Below are 17,688 nucleotides of genomic sequence, written 5' to 3'. Positions count from 1 at the left end.
CGACCGCGCAATTGTCAGTTAAAGCGACGCAGTGCCGGAAGCTGAAATTTCACCTGGGCAGCAGGTGGGTATATGTGTCCAGTAAGCAAGTGGTAAATAACCAAGACCCAAACAGTGAAATGTCAACTTTGCCAGCTTTAGATCCAGCATTTGCAGAGCTATTAAGTCAGAACATCTTCAAAATATTCATAAATAGATTTACGATAGATCTCTAAAGTACATCAAAAGCCATATGCTTTGACTAGAGATCCGCTATTACTTGTAGTGCAGCTTTAAGCAAAAAGGGGAAATGTGTATAGTCCCGCTAATATTTAGGAATGGGTGTCAGCTGAAAACATCACCATCCAGTATTAGTGTATAGCATACTTAGTAGAATCACTGCACTCCTTATCCAGTCTACGAGGATAATTGTGCGAGATGGCCTCAGCCTTCACCTCTAAGACTAAGCCCCGGTGGGTGGGGGCGAAACATGTCAGAGGGTATGGTTTGTAAAGAAATGCAAGACTAGGCCATCACACCAATCTAAGCTCACTACAGTATATAAAACAAACAAACATACCTCTTTCCATACTGGGTTGAGTTCATTGTCTATCGCTTTAGTTTTCTTTTTTTCAGCTGTAAAAAAAGAAAAGCAATGTTAAATCTCAAAAAAATAAAAATAAAAACACACACAGAAGAAAGTTTTGATTGTAATAGGACAACAGCTTTCCCTGCAGAAGGGACCCCTTGTGCTGCTCATTAGTAAGCCAGACGGAACAAATATGCTTAGGGGACCTTCTGTAAGTGGATGCATTGTGCTGACTGGCAACAGGAGTTATAAGGTGGAAATTGAAACTTATGTATACCATTTTCACATGAGTTTATGAAGTGTGCAGAATGAACTTTCTACTGTAAATTAATGGCATGCTTAGAAACGCAAAACATATTATATACACACTCACACAAATACATAAATACATACATACTATATCCCATGGGTATTCTTTATAGAACACACAATTATTCATCATTCTTTTACATAGAAAAAGTGAAAACACTTTTTGCATATGTACCAAGATCGGGAAAGCAAAAGTAATTGGTGCAAAACAGACAGGGGCAAGAAAATGCAACAGACTTCCCATGAAGTACAGTGGAACCTATGGCATGAAATACCGCATGTTGACAGAGGTGGGGGGGGCACCAGAGAGCCTCAGCAATACTCGCAAAGGCTCGGGGACAGCCTGGCTGAACTCGGAAACTGAGTATTTCCAAACGGCTCTGGCGGCCCCGCACCTCTGGCCAAATGCGGTAGTGCAGGGGTCATCAACCCCCGGTCCGCGGCCCACAGCCCTTCTGCAGCCGGGCCACGGGTGCGAGCAGGCGGCATGAGACTTTTCTTCCTCCTGCCATCGCTCTGTAATCCTCACAGAGCCGACAGCGAGAGGCGAAACAATTCTGGGTGGAGGGCGGAGCTGCCCACGGTTATCAAAAAGGCGATTGGCTGCTAGGACCATCATTCATCCCAGCAGCCAATCACCTGTTTGTTACCTCGGCCCTCCATCCAGAACTGTCCCTCCCTCCCTGCAACGCCTCTCCTGTCCCTATCCAGACATGCTGTGCACAGTCCTCTCCACATCGGCACCGCCTCCTTCGGCACAAGCAGGGTCGGATTAACAAGGGGGCTGATGGAGCTGCAGCTCCAGGCCCCTTTCTCAAGATAGGCCCATTTGCCCAAAAATAAATAAATTCGGGGGGGTTGTAGCTCGACGACCAGAGGTCACAGAAACCCCACATTTGGGGGGTAGGCATGGGAAAAGCTACCCGACAACTGGTTAAAATATGGGACGGCTATCATTTATGGTTCTGGAGATACGGGCCTGCTTGCACAGCCTGTCAGAAGCTACATTCAGAGCGGCCAATATAAATACAAGCTGACACACTGCAGCAGACTGATAGGATCACAGGGCTTATAATAATTATTTGTATATTACTCATGGTAATTGACCCCTTACCACCCAGACCAATTCTGACACTTCTCTACTACATGTAAAAATCATCATGTGTTTTTTGCTAGAAAATTACTATGGTGGTCTTTGCACTTTTTATGTTACACGGTACAGAGCTGCACGATTCTGGCTAAAATGAGAATTGCAATTTTTTTGCTTAGAAGATAGATCACGATTCTCTCACGATTGTTGCGGCGCAACATCATCTTTCACATAAAAAAAAAAAAAAAAAAAAAGGGGCCAACTTCACTTGTTTTTATGGTTTTTATTATTCATTGAAGTGAAGTGGGCAAATGCAGTGTGACATAAAATATTGCAGCAATAGCCATTGTATTCCCTAGAGTCTCTGCTAAAATATATATAATGTTTGGCAGTTCCAAGTAATTTTCTAGCAAATAATATTGCTTTTTAACTAAAGAAACAAGTGTTGGACTTTAAGTGGTTAAATTTAGTTACAATGTTAGTTACAATGTTTAATTTTGTTTACAGACTTGTCAGACTGCCCAGATATTTTCTTTTGATAGCTGAAAGTCTCTCCACTTGTTATATGAAAGAATCAGCAAACTCTGCATTGGAGATCGTCAGGGGGGTTGAATCGAGATCACGATTTTTTTAACGATTAATTGTGCAGCTCTAGCACGGTATTTGCGCAGCAATTTTTCAAACATGTTTTTTTGGAAAAAACTGTTTAAAAAAAAAACACTAGTTAGTTAAGTTAGCACAATTTTTTTTGGTATCCTAAGCGATGCTTTACATTTTTTTTTGGTTACATGTTTAGAGTTACAGAGGAGGTCTAGTACTAGAATTATTGTTCTCGCTCCAACGATAGTGGCGTATGTAACCTGTGTGTATCTGGCTCTGATACTACCAGTGCCTACCCAGCCACTGACTAGTATCTCTCCCCAGCCTGTCCCCACACACCCTCTCACCTGTGGATGGGGGAATCACTCCTGCAGTGTTCTTGTGTTCTGCCAGTGAGTACAATGATCAGTGTTGCTAACTATAGCTGGCAGCACTGATTGTTTTGGGAAAAACCCAACAGGCTGGTTGTACTCAAGTCGATTAATAGATTGACTTGTGTAAAACCAGCTAGCCCATACATAGATTGACTATGGCTGGTCTCTGCATAATTGGCGTAATTTCAATCCATGTATGACCCGCTTAACCACTACGTCCCCAACCTAATTTTTTTGTGCCTAGGATATGCACATTATGATATGCAACATTTTTCCAAATGCAAATCACATTTACAGTTAGGCCTCATGTACACTGCTGCTGGTAAACAGACGTTTAGGCACAGTTGGGCATTTTCTTCAACTGCGCCTGAACTCTCCTCTATGTTCTCTTATCAGTACATCGGGTCGTTTATAGGCAGTTGAGATTAGAGGCTTTTTCTGGAACCCAAAAAAATAAAAAAATATACATTCAGAAGCTGTGTTTAGAGGCATTTCAAGCACCAAATGTGGCTAAACTCGTTTCTGGGTTTCGTTCAGACATTTTTTATTTTAACAAAAAAAAACGTTCAGACGCCGGTTTTTAGCTGTCAAGTTAAATTGTTCAGGAGAGGCTGAGTGTACACACGATCCAAAAACCGTACGATTCTTCCTCGGATGAAATTTTTCGTCCGATATTCGAATCGTGTGTTTTTTCTTGTACAAGAATACAAAAAACTATCTGGATCTTGGTAATTTTCTTATCACTATGGGTAAAAACAAAAATGTTGATTTTACCCACCAACAGAAAAACAAACAAGCTTAATACAGTCACTCGTTAGATGCCAGCTGGGGATACACTATATTGCCAAAAGTATTGGGATGCCTGCCTTTACACGCACATGAACTTTAAAAGGATAGTTCAACTTTGAAAACATCCCATACCTGCATAAGCAAGTTTTTTTGTAGATGGAAAAAATAAATACACCTTTACAGCTCTGGCTAAAGATGAATAATACCCTTGCTAAAGGTGTAGGCCATTTACATACCTTATGAAGCCTGACTGGAATACTTCCAGGACATTGTGGGGCCTAGTCATCACTGCTCACCTCCACCATTACAGGAGGGAGCTCTTTCTCTGATTCAATCCCCTTCACATGCACTCTCTCCCCCATGATGCAGTAGCTTTGAGCTCAGCATTTGAGAGCTCACTCCTGCGATGGTGGGAGGAGGACCAAGCCTCACTTAGAAACATCCTGGAAGTACTTAGCAATGTCCTGGGAGTATTCCAATCAGGCTTCATAAGATATGCAAAATGGGCTACACTAAGGTGACCAGATTTTTAAAATGAAATCCAGGGACATTTTTTTTTTTTTACTAGTAATGGCGGCAATCAGCGACTCTCTGCCCATCGCCGCCGCCCTCCGCCTAACAGCCTATCAACTCTTACGCCGCGTACACACGATCATTTTTCGGGTTGTAAAAAACAATGGCCCGTATTCAGATAGGAGATACGACGGCGTATCTCATGATACGCCATCGTATCTCTGAGTGCGGGACGTCGTATCTATGCGCCTGATTCAGAGAATCAGTTAGGCATAGATTTCCCTAAGATCCGACCGGCGTAAGTGTCTTACACCGTCGTATCTTTGGCTGCATATTTACGCTGGCCGCTAGGTGGCGCTTTACGTTAGGCTTTTTTCGATGTATAGTTACCCCTGCTATATGAGGCGTAGCTAATGTCAAGTATGGTTGTCGTTCCCCCGCCGAGTTTTGAAAATTTTACGTAGTTTGCGCAAGTAGTTTGCGAATAGGGCTGGACATCATTTACGTTCACGTCGAATCCAATACGTCCTTGCGGCGTACTTTGGAGCAATGCACACTGGGATATTTCACGGACGGCGCATACGCCGTTCAAAAAAAACATCAAAAATGCGGGGTCATCTTAAATTTAAATAAAACACGCCCACAACATCCCCATTTGAATTAGGCAGGCTTACACCGCCACACATACGTTACGCCGCCGTAACTAAGGGCGCAAGTTCTTTCTGCATACGGAACTTGCGCCCAAAGTTACAGCGGCGTAACATATCTAAGATACGTTACGCCCACAGATAGATAGAGCATTCTATCTGAATCCGGGCCAATGTTTTTTTAATGTCATTAAAAACGATCGTGTGCGTTTTTCGGGTTGTAAAAAATGTTTTTTCTAGAGCCTGAAAAACGTCGTTTTTTACAACCTGAAAAATTATCGCGTGTACGTGGCATTACTCTCTGGGCCCCCCGGCTACTACTGGGTGGGAAGCGGAGGAAGATCACTCTGCCTGGGAAGGCAAGGAGATAAGCAGGCAGGCGGCTGGCCGGGACTTGAGCCAAGGCAGAAGATCATGCGAGCGGAGCTGAAGAAATATTCCCTCTGCTTCGAGCAGCACATGATCATCAGAAAGGGATAATAGTTAAAAAAAAAAAAAAAAAAATCCCTTAAGCTAGTAGGAGCGGTGGAGCAGGGGTGTGCAAATCAGAATTTGTATTTTTAATTCTGCACTGACTGTCTTTGAAATTGTCCCAGCCCCTGTTCAAATCCAATCTGGGGACAAAACTGGGGACAAACTTGGTCTGGGGACAGTGTGCTCAATCTGGGGACTGTCCCCTGAAACTGGGGGATGTCTGGTCACCCTAGCCTACACCTATAGAAGGGCTTTATAAAACTTTAAAGTTGCACAGTTTGTTTTTATCTACAGATGCCCCTTATGTGCATAGTCAGTTTTGTGGTAAAAAGGTGAACCAACCCTTTAATGGCTACCCAGTCTTAGTCTGTAGGGTTCAATATTGAGTTGGCCCACCCTTTGCAGCTATAATTTGCAGCTTCAATTCTTCTGGGAAGTCTGTCCACAAGGTTTAGGAGTGCGTCTATGGAAATGTTTGACCATTCTTCTACAACTCAATATTGAACCCTATGGACAAAGACTGGAATGCCATTAAAGTTCACATGTGTAAAAGGCAGGCATACCAATACTTTTAGTAATATAGTGTATATTTAAAAAAAAAAAGTAAACAAAAAAATAAAAAAAAATAAAACACCCCCACATCTATGTTTACCTAGGCGGATGCAGCATCTGCCCCCTGCTGCGTCTAAGACTGAGAACCAAGCATTTTAATACCATTGATCACTCCATTCTCGCTGAGCAGAGAGTAAGTGACTATTAGCCACTGGCTCTCTGCTCTGCCTCTCCAGCGCTCACTGGAGTGCTGTGGAGGGGGCAGCAGCAGGTTGCTCGCTGAGAAGCTGAGCCAGTTGCAGGTCAGGAATCTGGGTGGATCCCAGCATTAACATTAGGATCGCTTCAGAGTTTGGGCTGGCTCTGTGCAGAATTTAGTCTGCTGTCAGCTGAAAACTGGTCACAGGAGTGAAGAACGAAGGTCACTCCTGTGACCCACATGAGAACAACGGCCAAAAGGATCTTTGGCCCTACTAATTTTTATATTCCTGATATGTGCCTTCTGTACCATGTACCTATATGACAAGTGTAGCACTACCCCCGAAGGAGATGCTGGTTTAGATCGGCTTTGCACGTTACCTCAAAGTTCATTGTTCAGGGAAGAAAGTCTGTAGAAAATTGCAATGTCCACACAAGATGAAAAACCTTCAACTGTCAGGCTTTATTTTTGATGCATAAACTTGTGAAAGAAGCAGAGAGTATAGAGGGAAGGGGGAAGGTTCAGGTACATGGTACAGAATGCACAAAAAGTATTCAAAGTTCCAATGTTCGCCACTCACCCGGATAGACCCCTCCTCACATGGCCCAGCAGCCGGAACGATGCACGGACAGTATATAAAACAGTCTCTGCCACAGACCATCTGAGAACAAAATTGATAGCCAGGAATCTTCTGCCAAAGGATTTTAGTCCCTTACTTCCTGTCTTACAGCAAAAGAGCCTTTAAGCCAATCCGGTGGACCGCAAGACAAATTGTGTACTGGATCCCTTTAGTTAACAAGGTCACCAGGCCTTTCGAGACATCAGCTTGCCTGGCTTGGTCTCCTCCAGGGCAGGTCCTCCTCCGGTTTTCTTTGTTAAAAGCTTCCCCCACTTGGATGGACAGCTTGGGATTCATTCAAAAGCCATAGGCCCCAGCCAGCATAGCCTACACGATAGGAGCACAGCCTCGGACCATCGTGGTCCCGAGGCCGAAATCATACACATGCATCTCGCGCCAGGAGGGCCAAGAGGCGATGGACCCCAAAAAACTGCTGCCGAGAAGGGTCACTCCAGACACCATGGTTTGCACGAGTTCCAACATGGGCTCAAGGTGGTAACGCCACCTACAGATAATAGGGGAAAATTTCTACCGAGCACAGCCACAGCCAGAACATAGGCTAATGTACATAGAATTAGTAAAGTCCGAGTCCAACCCGAATCATTGGGAGACCAGCGCTACACAAGTATATGGTTTTCTTTGTATGAAATACCTGGGGTTCCTGCCAGTCCCTCTGCTTTCCTATTAAACAACCAACCACCCCAAGCATGAGAGCTCAGCGTGGTCAGTGTTCTAAGCTGTGCTCGAACGCAACCTACTCTCCTCCAAGGATCAGGATTGTGCCGACACATTCCCCCTGTACAGCTATTCACTGGAAAGACCTGTATACTTCCGTTTCTCCTCCCTGAGCTCTCTAAGCTACTTCTGCATCTGAGAAAAGATAGTATATGTGATCACTTCTAAACAAAGAAGAAGAAAAAAAAAAAAAGGCATTAAAAAAGTTTTTTTATATGTATACACAAAGGTTGAATAGGTTGTTTTACAAGGCGAGTCTTTAACACTTGCAAGATTCCTAGCCATGCTCTTCGAGGGGAGAGGGGATAACGTAATTTGATTTGTATCATGGAACTTTGAGAATTTTTCCTGGTGCAGTCTTGAGATCAGGTCAAATAAAAAAAAAAAACACAACAACAACGCGAACATTTATAATGCTTTAATTTCCGTAGTTACTAACTTTTTTTGCCATTTGTTTAACGCGCCAGACATACAAGCAGCGATTGCATGAGTCCATGATTCACTGAAAATACAGGATATAGAGGGTAGAGGTATTGCAAAATGTGACCACTCTTCCTCTATGTACCATTATGTGGGCTGTGTGGTAGGCAAAATGTCATCGATGAAACATTATTATGGCAATGAACTATAACTAAAATGAGTGGTCATGGGTTTCAAAAGTCACCAAGAGACTGGGGAAGGCAGCAGTTCCTCAAAAGAACATTAAAAGGGGGGGGGGGGGGGAATACCACAAAGCTACTCCCTACAGTGATTTGTATGGACAAAACTAATAGATTACCTTAGGAGTGCTGCACTTTAATGGAAAAGGCAAGATTTTCTAAAACCTCATCTAAACTCACAGCTTGTAGGCAAGTAGCCTACTGTATGTGTAGTTGGCACTCGGCTGCCCAGGTCAGGAGGAAAGGGTTAATGCTTGTGCCTCCTTTCCTCTGTATGTTATTGGGGAAATGCATGGGGACCATAGGCTAAAGACTTACTGGGGACCTATGTTCCGCTCTTGAATGCCGAATCGCCAGAAGAACCCTGCAACATGGACTTTTCTGTTAGAGCACCACCAAGTTTGGATTTTCCTCTAAAGCCTCATACACACGATCAGACTTCCACCGGACAAATCCGTGTAATTTTGTCCGAAGGGCGTTGGCCATGAACGTGTTCTGCATACAGACGGCAGAACTTTTTCAGCCAACATACACGAAACAACGTTTTTCAGCTCTTTAGCGCCACCCTTTGGGCAACTTCTGCTAATGGTTAGCATTGGTTCGGAGTATACGCGTTCATACTTTGGATTTTAGTCCGGACTTGTGTACACACAATGGGATTATCCAACGGAACACATTTGTTGTCGGACAATTTGAGAGCATGCCAATCCAACCTTTGTTGTCGGAAATTCCAACAATTGTCCGATGGAGAATACAGACAGTTGGATTATCCAACAAAACCCTTCCATCACACAATTGTTGTCAAAATATCCGATCGTGTGTATGGGCCTTTAGACTAGACTTCACCTGGGGTAGCCAGTGTTGGGTTCAGTTAGGAATGTTGTTATACATGTTGCCAAGTTTACAGAAAACATTGATTCACCTGCTCCAAGCCTGGTCTGAAGTTATTCAAAAGGGGTGAATACGAGGTCTTGGCATATTTTTAAAGAACTTAGGTTTATAAACACAATATGGGATATATGAAATATTACTACGGTAAAGATTTATAAGGAACCACGAGGAGAAATGGCAACTAGTCAATGTTGTGGTACCTGGTAGGTGACAGGTTCTCTGGTAGTGAGGGCGTTCAGCGCTTGGACCCCCTCCATCGATCATTGGGAATGAACTAGCCTTCTGGAGGTCTATGCCTGGTCACTTGGTACAGAAGGAAAAAAGTGAAGCGAGACCATGTATGATGTCCGTGCTAGGTGTTCAGTAGAACCCCATTGTGCTACTGGGAGTCAGGCAACAGAGGTATGCTGACTGGTGGAGTGGGCAGTGGCTCAGCCTGTCCCTCTAAATTGCAACACATACATCAGATCATATATGTACAACATGGGACAAAGACGATTTAGGAACTCCATACTTTGGGTACTGCACATGTGATTTATGGAGCTAGGAGACTGCCAAGCATTGGTGAGCATGCCCTCGGGCAAAGTATTGCCCAGTGCAAGGGTTAGTGACCAAACCCATTCAATGCCTGGCGTAGTCCAAGAACCCACCCTGAGGGGGAACCTCATGCAGTGACAGCTGGTCCTCTTTTTTGGGGGGAGGGGGGACAAACACTCCCTACCACCGCTTCTCCTCCTCTGTGGCTTCTCCTTCCCCCCCCCCCGCTTCTGGCCAGCCAATACAATTAATTCTCCTCTTGGCCAATTTAATCTTAAGACCCGCTTCCTGTTTGGCTGAGAGGAGAAGCAGGAAGACTATAGCGAATATTGTATGGCTATTGTCACACAAGTAGATGGGCATTGCGCTCCAGGCCCACCCTTTAAGCCAATTAGAGCCTCAGGCTCTAATCAAGTGTTTAAAAAACAAAAAACCCATTGAAATCCATGCGTCCTGCATGTAGATTAGGGGCTGGACGCATTGATTAAAGAGGCAGTGCCCCTAATGGAGCAGCCGCCACTACTCTTATGCGACTCTACATGCTGCCCAATGAGAGGGGAAAGCATGGAGGACCTTACAGTGGTTAACTCAAGTGTCATTCTCTAGCATTTGCCTTTACTCTTCCCCCAGCAGCTACAAAAAAAAAAAAAAAAAAACGAGGAACAGAACAGAGGAAAAAAAGGAGCTGGGCCACCACAGACAATTAAAACACTCCCTAAGGAGGAAACAGCTTGACATGCAAGGAAGGAGGGATCTGAGCTGGAGAATAGATTCTTCTGAAATAGTCAAAATAGGAAGTTCTAGGAAGGCACATTGCAAATAAAAACACTTCAGGCAAGCAATTAAAATGTCAGTTTTTGCGTTGTTGACAGACTCGTTAAATGCTATATACAGTTTACTTACATAAATTAGTTATTAAAAGGATCAATACAATATGTTTGCAAACAGTTGCAAATATTTATAAATCACGTAATTTATATATAAAGCGTAATCCCAGGTTTCAATTGACTTTGGGCCAGCTTGGTCAAGATAAACTAAACAAACTTTTTGCTTCACATGTCATGTTTCATTGTTCACTTATGTCATTTTATTTATATTTTAGGGGCTTACCACATCAACTGAGTATACATAGTTCCAAAACACAGCCAACTTCCTGTGAAGTAATCTCAGAAACTGGGAAATACTGCCAATGGTCCTTTTAAAACTTCCTTTAGGTTTAAAATTTATCAGCCAACAAAGGCTCGATAGTTTGAACACCACTTGTCTAATTTTTAAGCACAAATAAAGGACTTTACACAATTGTGAATGTTGTACGGTTAGTGGCATTTACATTTTTGCACAGACACGATGGGTCTACATATAAATCTGCACCTAATTCAGCTAAAAGTGCAAGAAGCCCTTCCAGACATCAGGAGGGTGCCCAGAGGCCAACGCTGGCCATAAAATAATCTTTTTTTTTCGTTCGGGCAAAAAAAAAAAAGAGAGGGGACAGATTCCCCTATATATATATATATATATATATATATATATATATATATATATATATATATATATATATATATATATATATATATATATATATATATATATATATATATACATACATACATTTTAAAAAAAATTACCCATCTCCCTCCATGACCACCTCACACCCTCCTAATGACAGACCTCTCTCCCCAGCCTACTCCCACACACACTCTCACCTGTGGATGGAGGAATCACTCCCGCAGTGTGATTGTGTTCTACCAGTGGGGAGCCTTCCCTACCCACACAATACAATGATTAGTGTTGCCAACTATAGCACGCTTAACCACTACGCAGTCCCTAAACATCCTTTCACAATTTTTTTTTAAATTTTTCCTTCCTAGATTCCTTCATCCTCCTCTCCTGTACAAACTGCCCACTGTCATACCCTCCACACTCCTCTTCTGTACATATTGTCATATGCTCCACACTGCTCTCCTGTACATCGTGCCCTCTTTCATACCCTCCACACTCCTCTGCTGTACATAGTGCCCACTGTCATACCCTCCACATACTTCCCACTTTCATACCATCCATACTCCTCCCCTATGCCTCTCACACAGAAAAGTCCTTTAAAATTAGATTGAATATCCTCAATGTTACCAGCTCTAGAATGGGCTCACTTGTTAGTTCAACTAAAGGAAATCATCTCAGTCCTCATTTTTGTTCTGCCCATTATTCGTACTCATTTCATTTTGAGATTACCATTGTGATGTATAGAGGAACATAGGGGATGTCAGCTACTCTAAATACACCACTAGTAAAAAAGTGTCCCTGAAAATATTTTTAAAATGTTGGCAACGATACACTTGGGCACTGCCCAAGGGCCACCGGTTCAGTAGGGAGCCCCTTGAGGCTCCTGCGATATTAAAGCAGTAGTAAACTTTGCCAACATTACTACTTTTTAGAGGCCATGAGCTAGGTTATGGCATAATGTACAAGTATGCACAGCATATTAGTGTCTCTCTCAAAAGTTTGCATTTTAAATAGATAAAAAGCCCCACAAAAATCCTCAGCACCAAGCTCATGTTGTTCTTAACCACTTAAACCCCGGACCTTTAGGCAGCTAAATGGCCAGGTTTTGCGATTCGGCACTGCGTCGCTTTAACAGACAATTGTGCGGTCGTGCGACGTGGCTCCCAAACAAAATTGGCGTCCTTTTTTCCCCACAAATAGAGCTTTCTTTTGGTGGTATTTGATCACCTTTTTATTTTTTGCGCTATAAACAAAAATAGAGCTTCAATTTTGAAAAAAAAATCAATATTTTTTACTTTTTGCTATAATAAATATCCCCCAAAAACATATATAAAACATTTTTTTTCCTCAGTTTAGGCCGATACGTATTCTTCTACCTATTTTTGGTTTAAAAAAAAAAAAAAAATTGCAATAGGCGTTTATCGATTGGTTTGCGCAAAATTTATAGCGTTTACAAAATAGGGGATAGTTTTATTGCATTTTTATTATTTTTTTTTTTGTTTACTACTAATGGCGGCGATCAGCGATTTTTTTCGTGACTGCGACATTATGGCGGACACTTCGGACAATTTTGACACATTTTTGGGACCATTGTCATTTTCACAGCAAAAAATGCATTTAAAAATTGCATTGTTTATTGTGAAAATGACAGTTGCAGTTTGGGAGTTAACCACAGGGGGCGCTGTAGGAGTTAGGTTCACCTAGTGTGCTTTTACAACTGTAGGGGGGTGTGGCTGTAGGACTGACGTCATTGATCGAGTCTCCCTATATAAGGGATCACTCGATCGATGCAGCGCCATAGTGAAGCACGGGGAAGCCGTGTTTACATACGGCTCTCCCCGTTCTTCAGCTCCGGGGAGCGATCGCGACGGAGCGGCTATAAACGAATAGCCGCGCCGTCGTCCCGGATCGCTCCCCGCGGGAATCTGACCGCCACATGTAGCGGGGGGGTCCCGATCGGACCCCCCACCCGCTAGAAGGCAAAGACGTACCTGTACGCCCATTTGCCTGTACGGGCCATTCTGTGGACGTACATATACATGCGGCGGTCGGGAAGTGGTTAATCCGGCCCTGCCCATCTACATAAATGAGGTGTATAGAGGACTTCTCGTTGCACCACTGTATCCTTCACGGTCAAAATACACTGATCAGCGGCTGCAGCCACTAATCGACAAAAGCTTTCCAACATTCCGCTCAACAGAAGTCTGCTGAAAAGGACAAGTTTTTATCCATCTATGGCCATCTTTAGAAAGAGACTCTTATGTATAGGGATGAGCCGAACACACCCCCCCTCGCCACCGTTCGGTTCGCACCAGAACCTTCGAACGGACCGACCGTTTACACGAACATTTAGAACCCCATTGACGTCTATGGGACTCGAACTTTGAATTCAAAAGTGCTAATTTTAAAGCCCGATATGCAAGTTATTGTTGTAAAACGTCTTTGAGAACCCGGGTCTTGCCCCAGGGAACATGGATCAATGGAAAAGAAGAAGTTTTAAAAACGGTCGTTTTTTCTTGAGCAGTGATTTTAATGATGCTTAAAGTGAAAAAAAAAAAAAGAAAAATTCCTTTACAATATCGTACCTGCTGGGTGTCTAGAGTATGCCTGTGAAGTGGCACGTGTTTAGAACTGTCCCTACACAAAATTAGTTTACTATAAGAAAAAAATCATTTAAAACTGCTTGCAGCTTTAATGTAATGTCTGGTCCCTGCAATATGGATGAAAATCATTGAGAAAAATAGCACAGACAGTACACACATCACGTAGCTTTAGGTGCACACTGCAGAGGACACGGGCAGTACACACACACACAAACACGTGAGCAGGCCCGTCGGAACAGGACAGGCAAAGCAAGCAACTGCCAGGGGCCCCCAGCAGCCGCTTGCTATAAGTGCTGCAGTCTGTCCATGGGACGGGACCCAATGGGACCATTGGTCCCAGGCGGCAGGTTCTGAGGGGCGGCACATTGAAGCCTAGAAAACACTGGTCCCGCATTATCGCTCCGCTCCATACGCCCGCCCCCTCTCCTCCCCTCATTTCACTGTGTGGATGCCCTGACATGTAATAGCAGATCACAGCTGGCCGCCCCCTCCCATCCTCTCCGCGGCTCCCCCCTTTGCTGCTGACAAGTGAAAGTCAGTTTTCAGGCTGACGGCCAACAGCGTGAAGGGGGAGGAGCTTTCTGCTGAGTGGAGACCCCATGATGAAAGAGGGATCACTGCTGACACTGAGAGAAAGTAAGTGCCAGCGCCCTAATCCCATCTCCACCTGCCTCTGTCTAACTCCCATACCCCCTCCCTACCACCCCTGGCTGTGTCTAACCCCCTCCCTACCACCCCTGCCTGTGTCTAACCCCCCTTCCTACCACCCCTGCCTGTGTCCAACTCCCATACCCCCTCCCTACCACCCCTGGCTGTGTCTAAACCTACCTACCTACCACCCTGGGCCCTGCCTGTGTCTAACCCCCCTCCCTACCACCCCTGGCTGTGTCAAACCCCCTCCCTACCACCCATGCCTGTATCTAAACCTACCTACCACCCTGGGCCCTGCCTGTGTCTAACCCCCCTCCCTACCAGCCCTGCCTGTGTCTAACCCCCCTTTCTACCACCCTGCCTGTGTCTAACCCCCATACCATCCCTGCTTGTGTCCAACTCCCATACCCCCTCCCTACCACCCCTGGCTGTGTCTAACCCCCTCCCTACCACCCCCTACCACCCCTGGCTGTGTCTAACCCCCTCCCTACCACCCCTGCCTGTGTCTAACACCCCTCCCTACCACCCCTGCCTGTGTCTAAACCTACCTACCTACCACCCTGGGCCCTGCCTGTGTCTAACCCCCCCTCCCTACCACCCCTGGCTGTGTCAAACCCCCTCCCTACCACCCATGCCTGTGTCCAAACCTACCTACCACCCTGGGCCCTGCCCGTGTCTAACCCCCCTCCCTACCACCCCTGCCTGTGTCTAACCCCCCTCCTTACCACCCCTGTCTGTCTAACCCCCCTAGCACACCTGCCTCTGTCTAAACACCCCTGGCTGTGTCTTACCCCCTCCCTACCGCCCTTGCCTGTGCCTAACCCCCGTATCACCCCTGCCCGAGTCTAAACCCCCTACCACCCCTGCCTCTGTATAACCCCCTACCACCCCTGTCTGTGTCTAAACCCCCATACCACCCCTGCCTGTGTCTAAACTCCCCCCCCTCACCACCACCGCTGCCTCTGTCTGAACCCAACCATCACTGTTGCATGTAAATCTGACAGGCTTTGCTTGCGGGGAGGGTTGGGGGGGCCTCCATGTCCAATTTGCTTGGGGCCCTCAAATTCCTTCAAATGGCCCTGCACGTGAGAATACTGCAGCTAGCACAATCACCTGCCAGTAAATTAGGAAATGCAGATCTAGCTAAACTATACAGTATAAGTATACATACCACCTGGGACTCACTCTCTCTCTCTCTCTCTCTCTCATGTCGCTCTCATGTTTCTCTGTTTATTGCAAGCTGTGATTGGCCAAGCATGCGGGTCATAGTGCATGCTTGGCCAATCATCAGCGAACATGAGTTCGACTCAAATACGAAGCTCATCCCTACCCATGTATAATGTAGCTAGGCTAAATTTTACAACAAGTTTATCGTCATCACAGGCATGGGCGTCCGCTCCATAGGGCAAGGGGGGTCATTTGCCCCCCCCTGGAATCGCTAGGGAGAGCCAGGAGCAGGGCCGAACTGGCCCTGGGGCGGATTTAAGCGGTGACTGCAGCGCTTCCCTCCCCTCTGGTTGTCCCTTATTTAGAGTGCCTGTCCCTCTTCTGGAATCAAATCCATTTGTCCCTCATTCCAAAAGATTCCTCTTTTAGACCTGAAATAAATATACTGTCAAAGGGGTGCTGTATAATGTAAAGGGGTCCAGTGGTGCAGGGTGCTGTGTAATGTAAAGGGGTCCAGTGATGCAGGGTGCTGTGTAATGTAAAGGGGTCCAGTGATGCAGGGTGCTGTGTAATGTAAAGGGGTCCAGTGATGCAGGGTGCCGTGTAATGTAAAGGGGTCCAGTGATGCAGGGTGCTGTGTAATGTAAAGGGGTCCAGTGATGCAGGGTGCTGTGTAATGTAAAGGGGTCCAGAGCTGTAAGGTGCTGTGTAATGTAAAGGGGTCCAGAGGTGCAGTTGTGGAGAGGGGGTACACAGTAGTGACAAAGATATTGAAAGATGCAGGGGGCACAGAGGGGTGTTTTTCCATATTAACGTGTGGGGGGGGGCGCCTTTAACCCCCGCTAGTGGTCGAAGAAAGGGTAAAATGCAACTGTGTATCGCCGCTGCCAAAGCGCCCCCCTCTGAAAAAATTTCAGCGGACGCCCCTGATCACAGGTATAGCAAAATTGTAATGTATCCGAGATAGTTGCAAGTAAAAATTTGAAGCCAAAAGTGGCAACTTCCGCTTACTCCCTGTAAGAAAATCATATCAAAAGACATAAAAGAACCCTTTATAGAAAAATGGAGGGGGAAATATTTGATAATTAAAAAATTATAAATAGATATATCAATAATGTTTAAAAAAAATGTAGCAAAACTTAAACTCTTTATTTACACATAAGCAACTGTCAGAGCTCCTACAATACAGGTGAGGACCTGGATGTCGGAGAATTACACCTACTTGATCAGAAAATAAAGATTGTGTGGGGGCCGAGGAGGAATGCTGGGCCTATGGTTAGAAAGTGGTTAACGAATATTTTTTTGGGGTAGAGTGTTGTCAAGTTAGAAGAACCTCCATCAGCTCTGTAGAACACTTCCTGGCCTCACTAGGGATGTTTCACATCACGTCATCAAACAGTAAAAACATGGTCACTGGGTCAAGAACCATGGGGAAGGTTTTGGTTTGAGTAAACATTAAAGCAATTAAAATTTTTACTAAAAAGATCTTGCTTAAAGAAAAAAAAAAAGGGGGGGGGGGGTGAAAGCACATGGACACCAGTGTATATTGGAGATTCCAGTACCAGCCTGTACCCCCTTGCAAATAGCGTTGCTATGAAGATCTCATCCAGTTAGGTGAACGCCGATGAATAGTTTCTTCCAGTACAGCTTACAAATATGATTACCTTTGAAATGGAATGCAAAAGTGAAATTTAACAGATGTTTAGGAATGCTACTAAAAAGGAGACCCCCGTGGATTCTTATAACATGTCTTAATGCGAAACTGCCTACAGATGTCAGAGGGTGTGACCCAGAAGAATCTTTTGACACTCGAGTGCTGCAGGGCACTTAATTTACTTGCAAACCTAATTTATCTATTACTGTCAAAATTAAGGGGGGGGCGTTTGCTGCCAATTTGGGGGGCAACAGGGACATGTGTTCTAACCTGCCCAATATAGTAACTTCCACCCATTAACAACGTGACCTCTGGAAGATTTACCCTCCTTCATAACCAGGCTTTCCCCCCCGATACGGCACTGCGTTACTTGACCATTGCAATCATGCGACACTGTATCCAAACAAAATTAAAGGACCTCTTTTTCCCCCACAAGTAGATAGTTTGTTATTATATCACCTCTTTTTTTTGTGCACTATAAACAAAACAAAAAATTTACTTTCTGCAAAATGTACTTTCTGCTATAATTTTTTTAATGTAATTTCTTCACAAATTTA

The 17,688-nt window shown here is 44.7% G+C and overlaps 1 protein-coding gene across 6 annotated transcripts in view; it reads right to left on the bottom strand.

Moving 5' to 3' along the window:
* Positions 1 to 17,688, bottom strand: part of MYOF (myoferlin) — a 517,119-nt gene that overhangs the window by 473,976 nt on the left and 25,455 nt on the right. For all 6 annotated transcript variants that reach the window (XM_040361780.1, XM_040361778.1, XM_040361777.1 and 3 more), the window contains exon 2: positions 560 to 615. In XM_040361780.1, the coding sequence (XP_040217714.1) occupies positions 560 to 615 (56 nt within the window). The remainder of the gene's footprint in view (positions 1 to 559; positions 616 to 17,688) is intronic.

Source organism: Rana temporaria, chromosome 8 (assembly GCF_905171775.1).
Source record: "Rana temporaria chromosome 8, aRanTem1.1, whole genome shotgun sequence".
NCBI classification, from domain to species: domain Eukaryota; kingdom Metazoa; phylum Chordata; class Amphibia; order Anura; family Ranidae; genus Rana; species Rana temporaria.
Note: the sequence above shows the minus strand (reverse complement) of the source record. Positions and strands in the feature narration are given on the sequence as shown.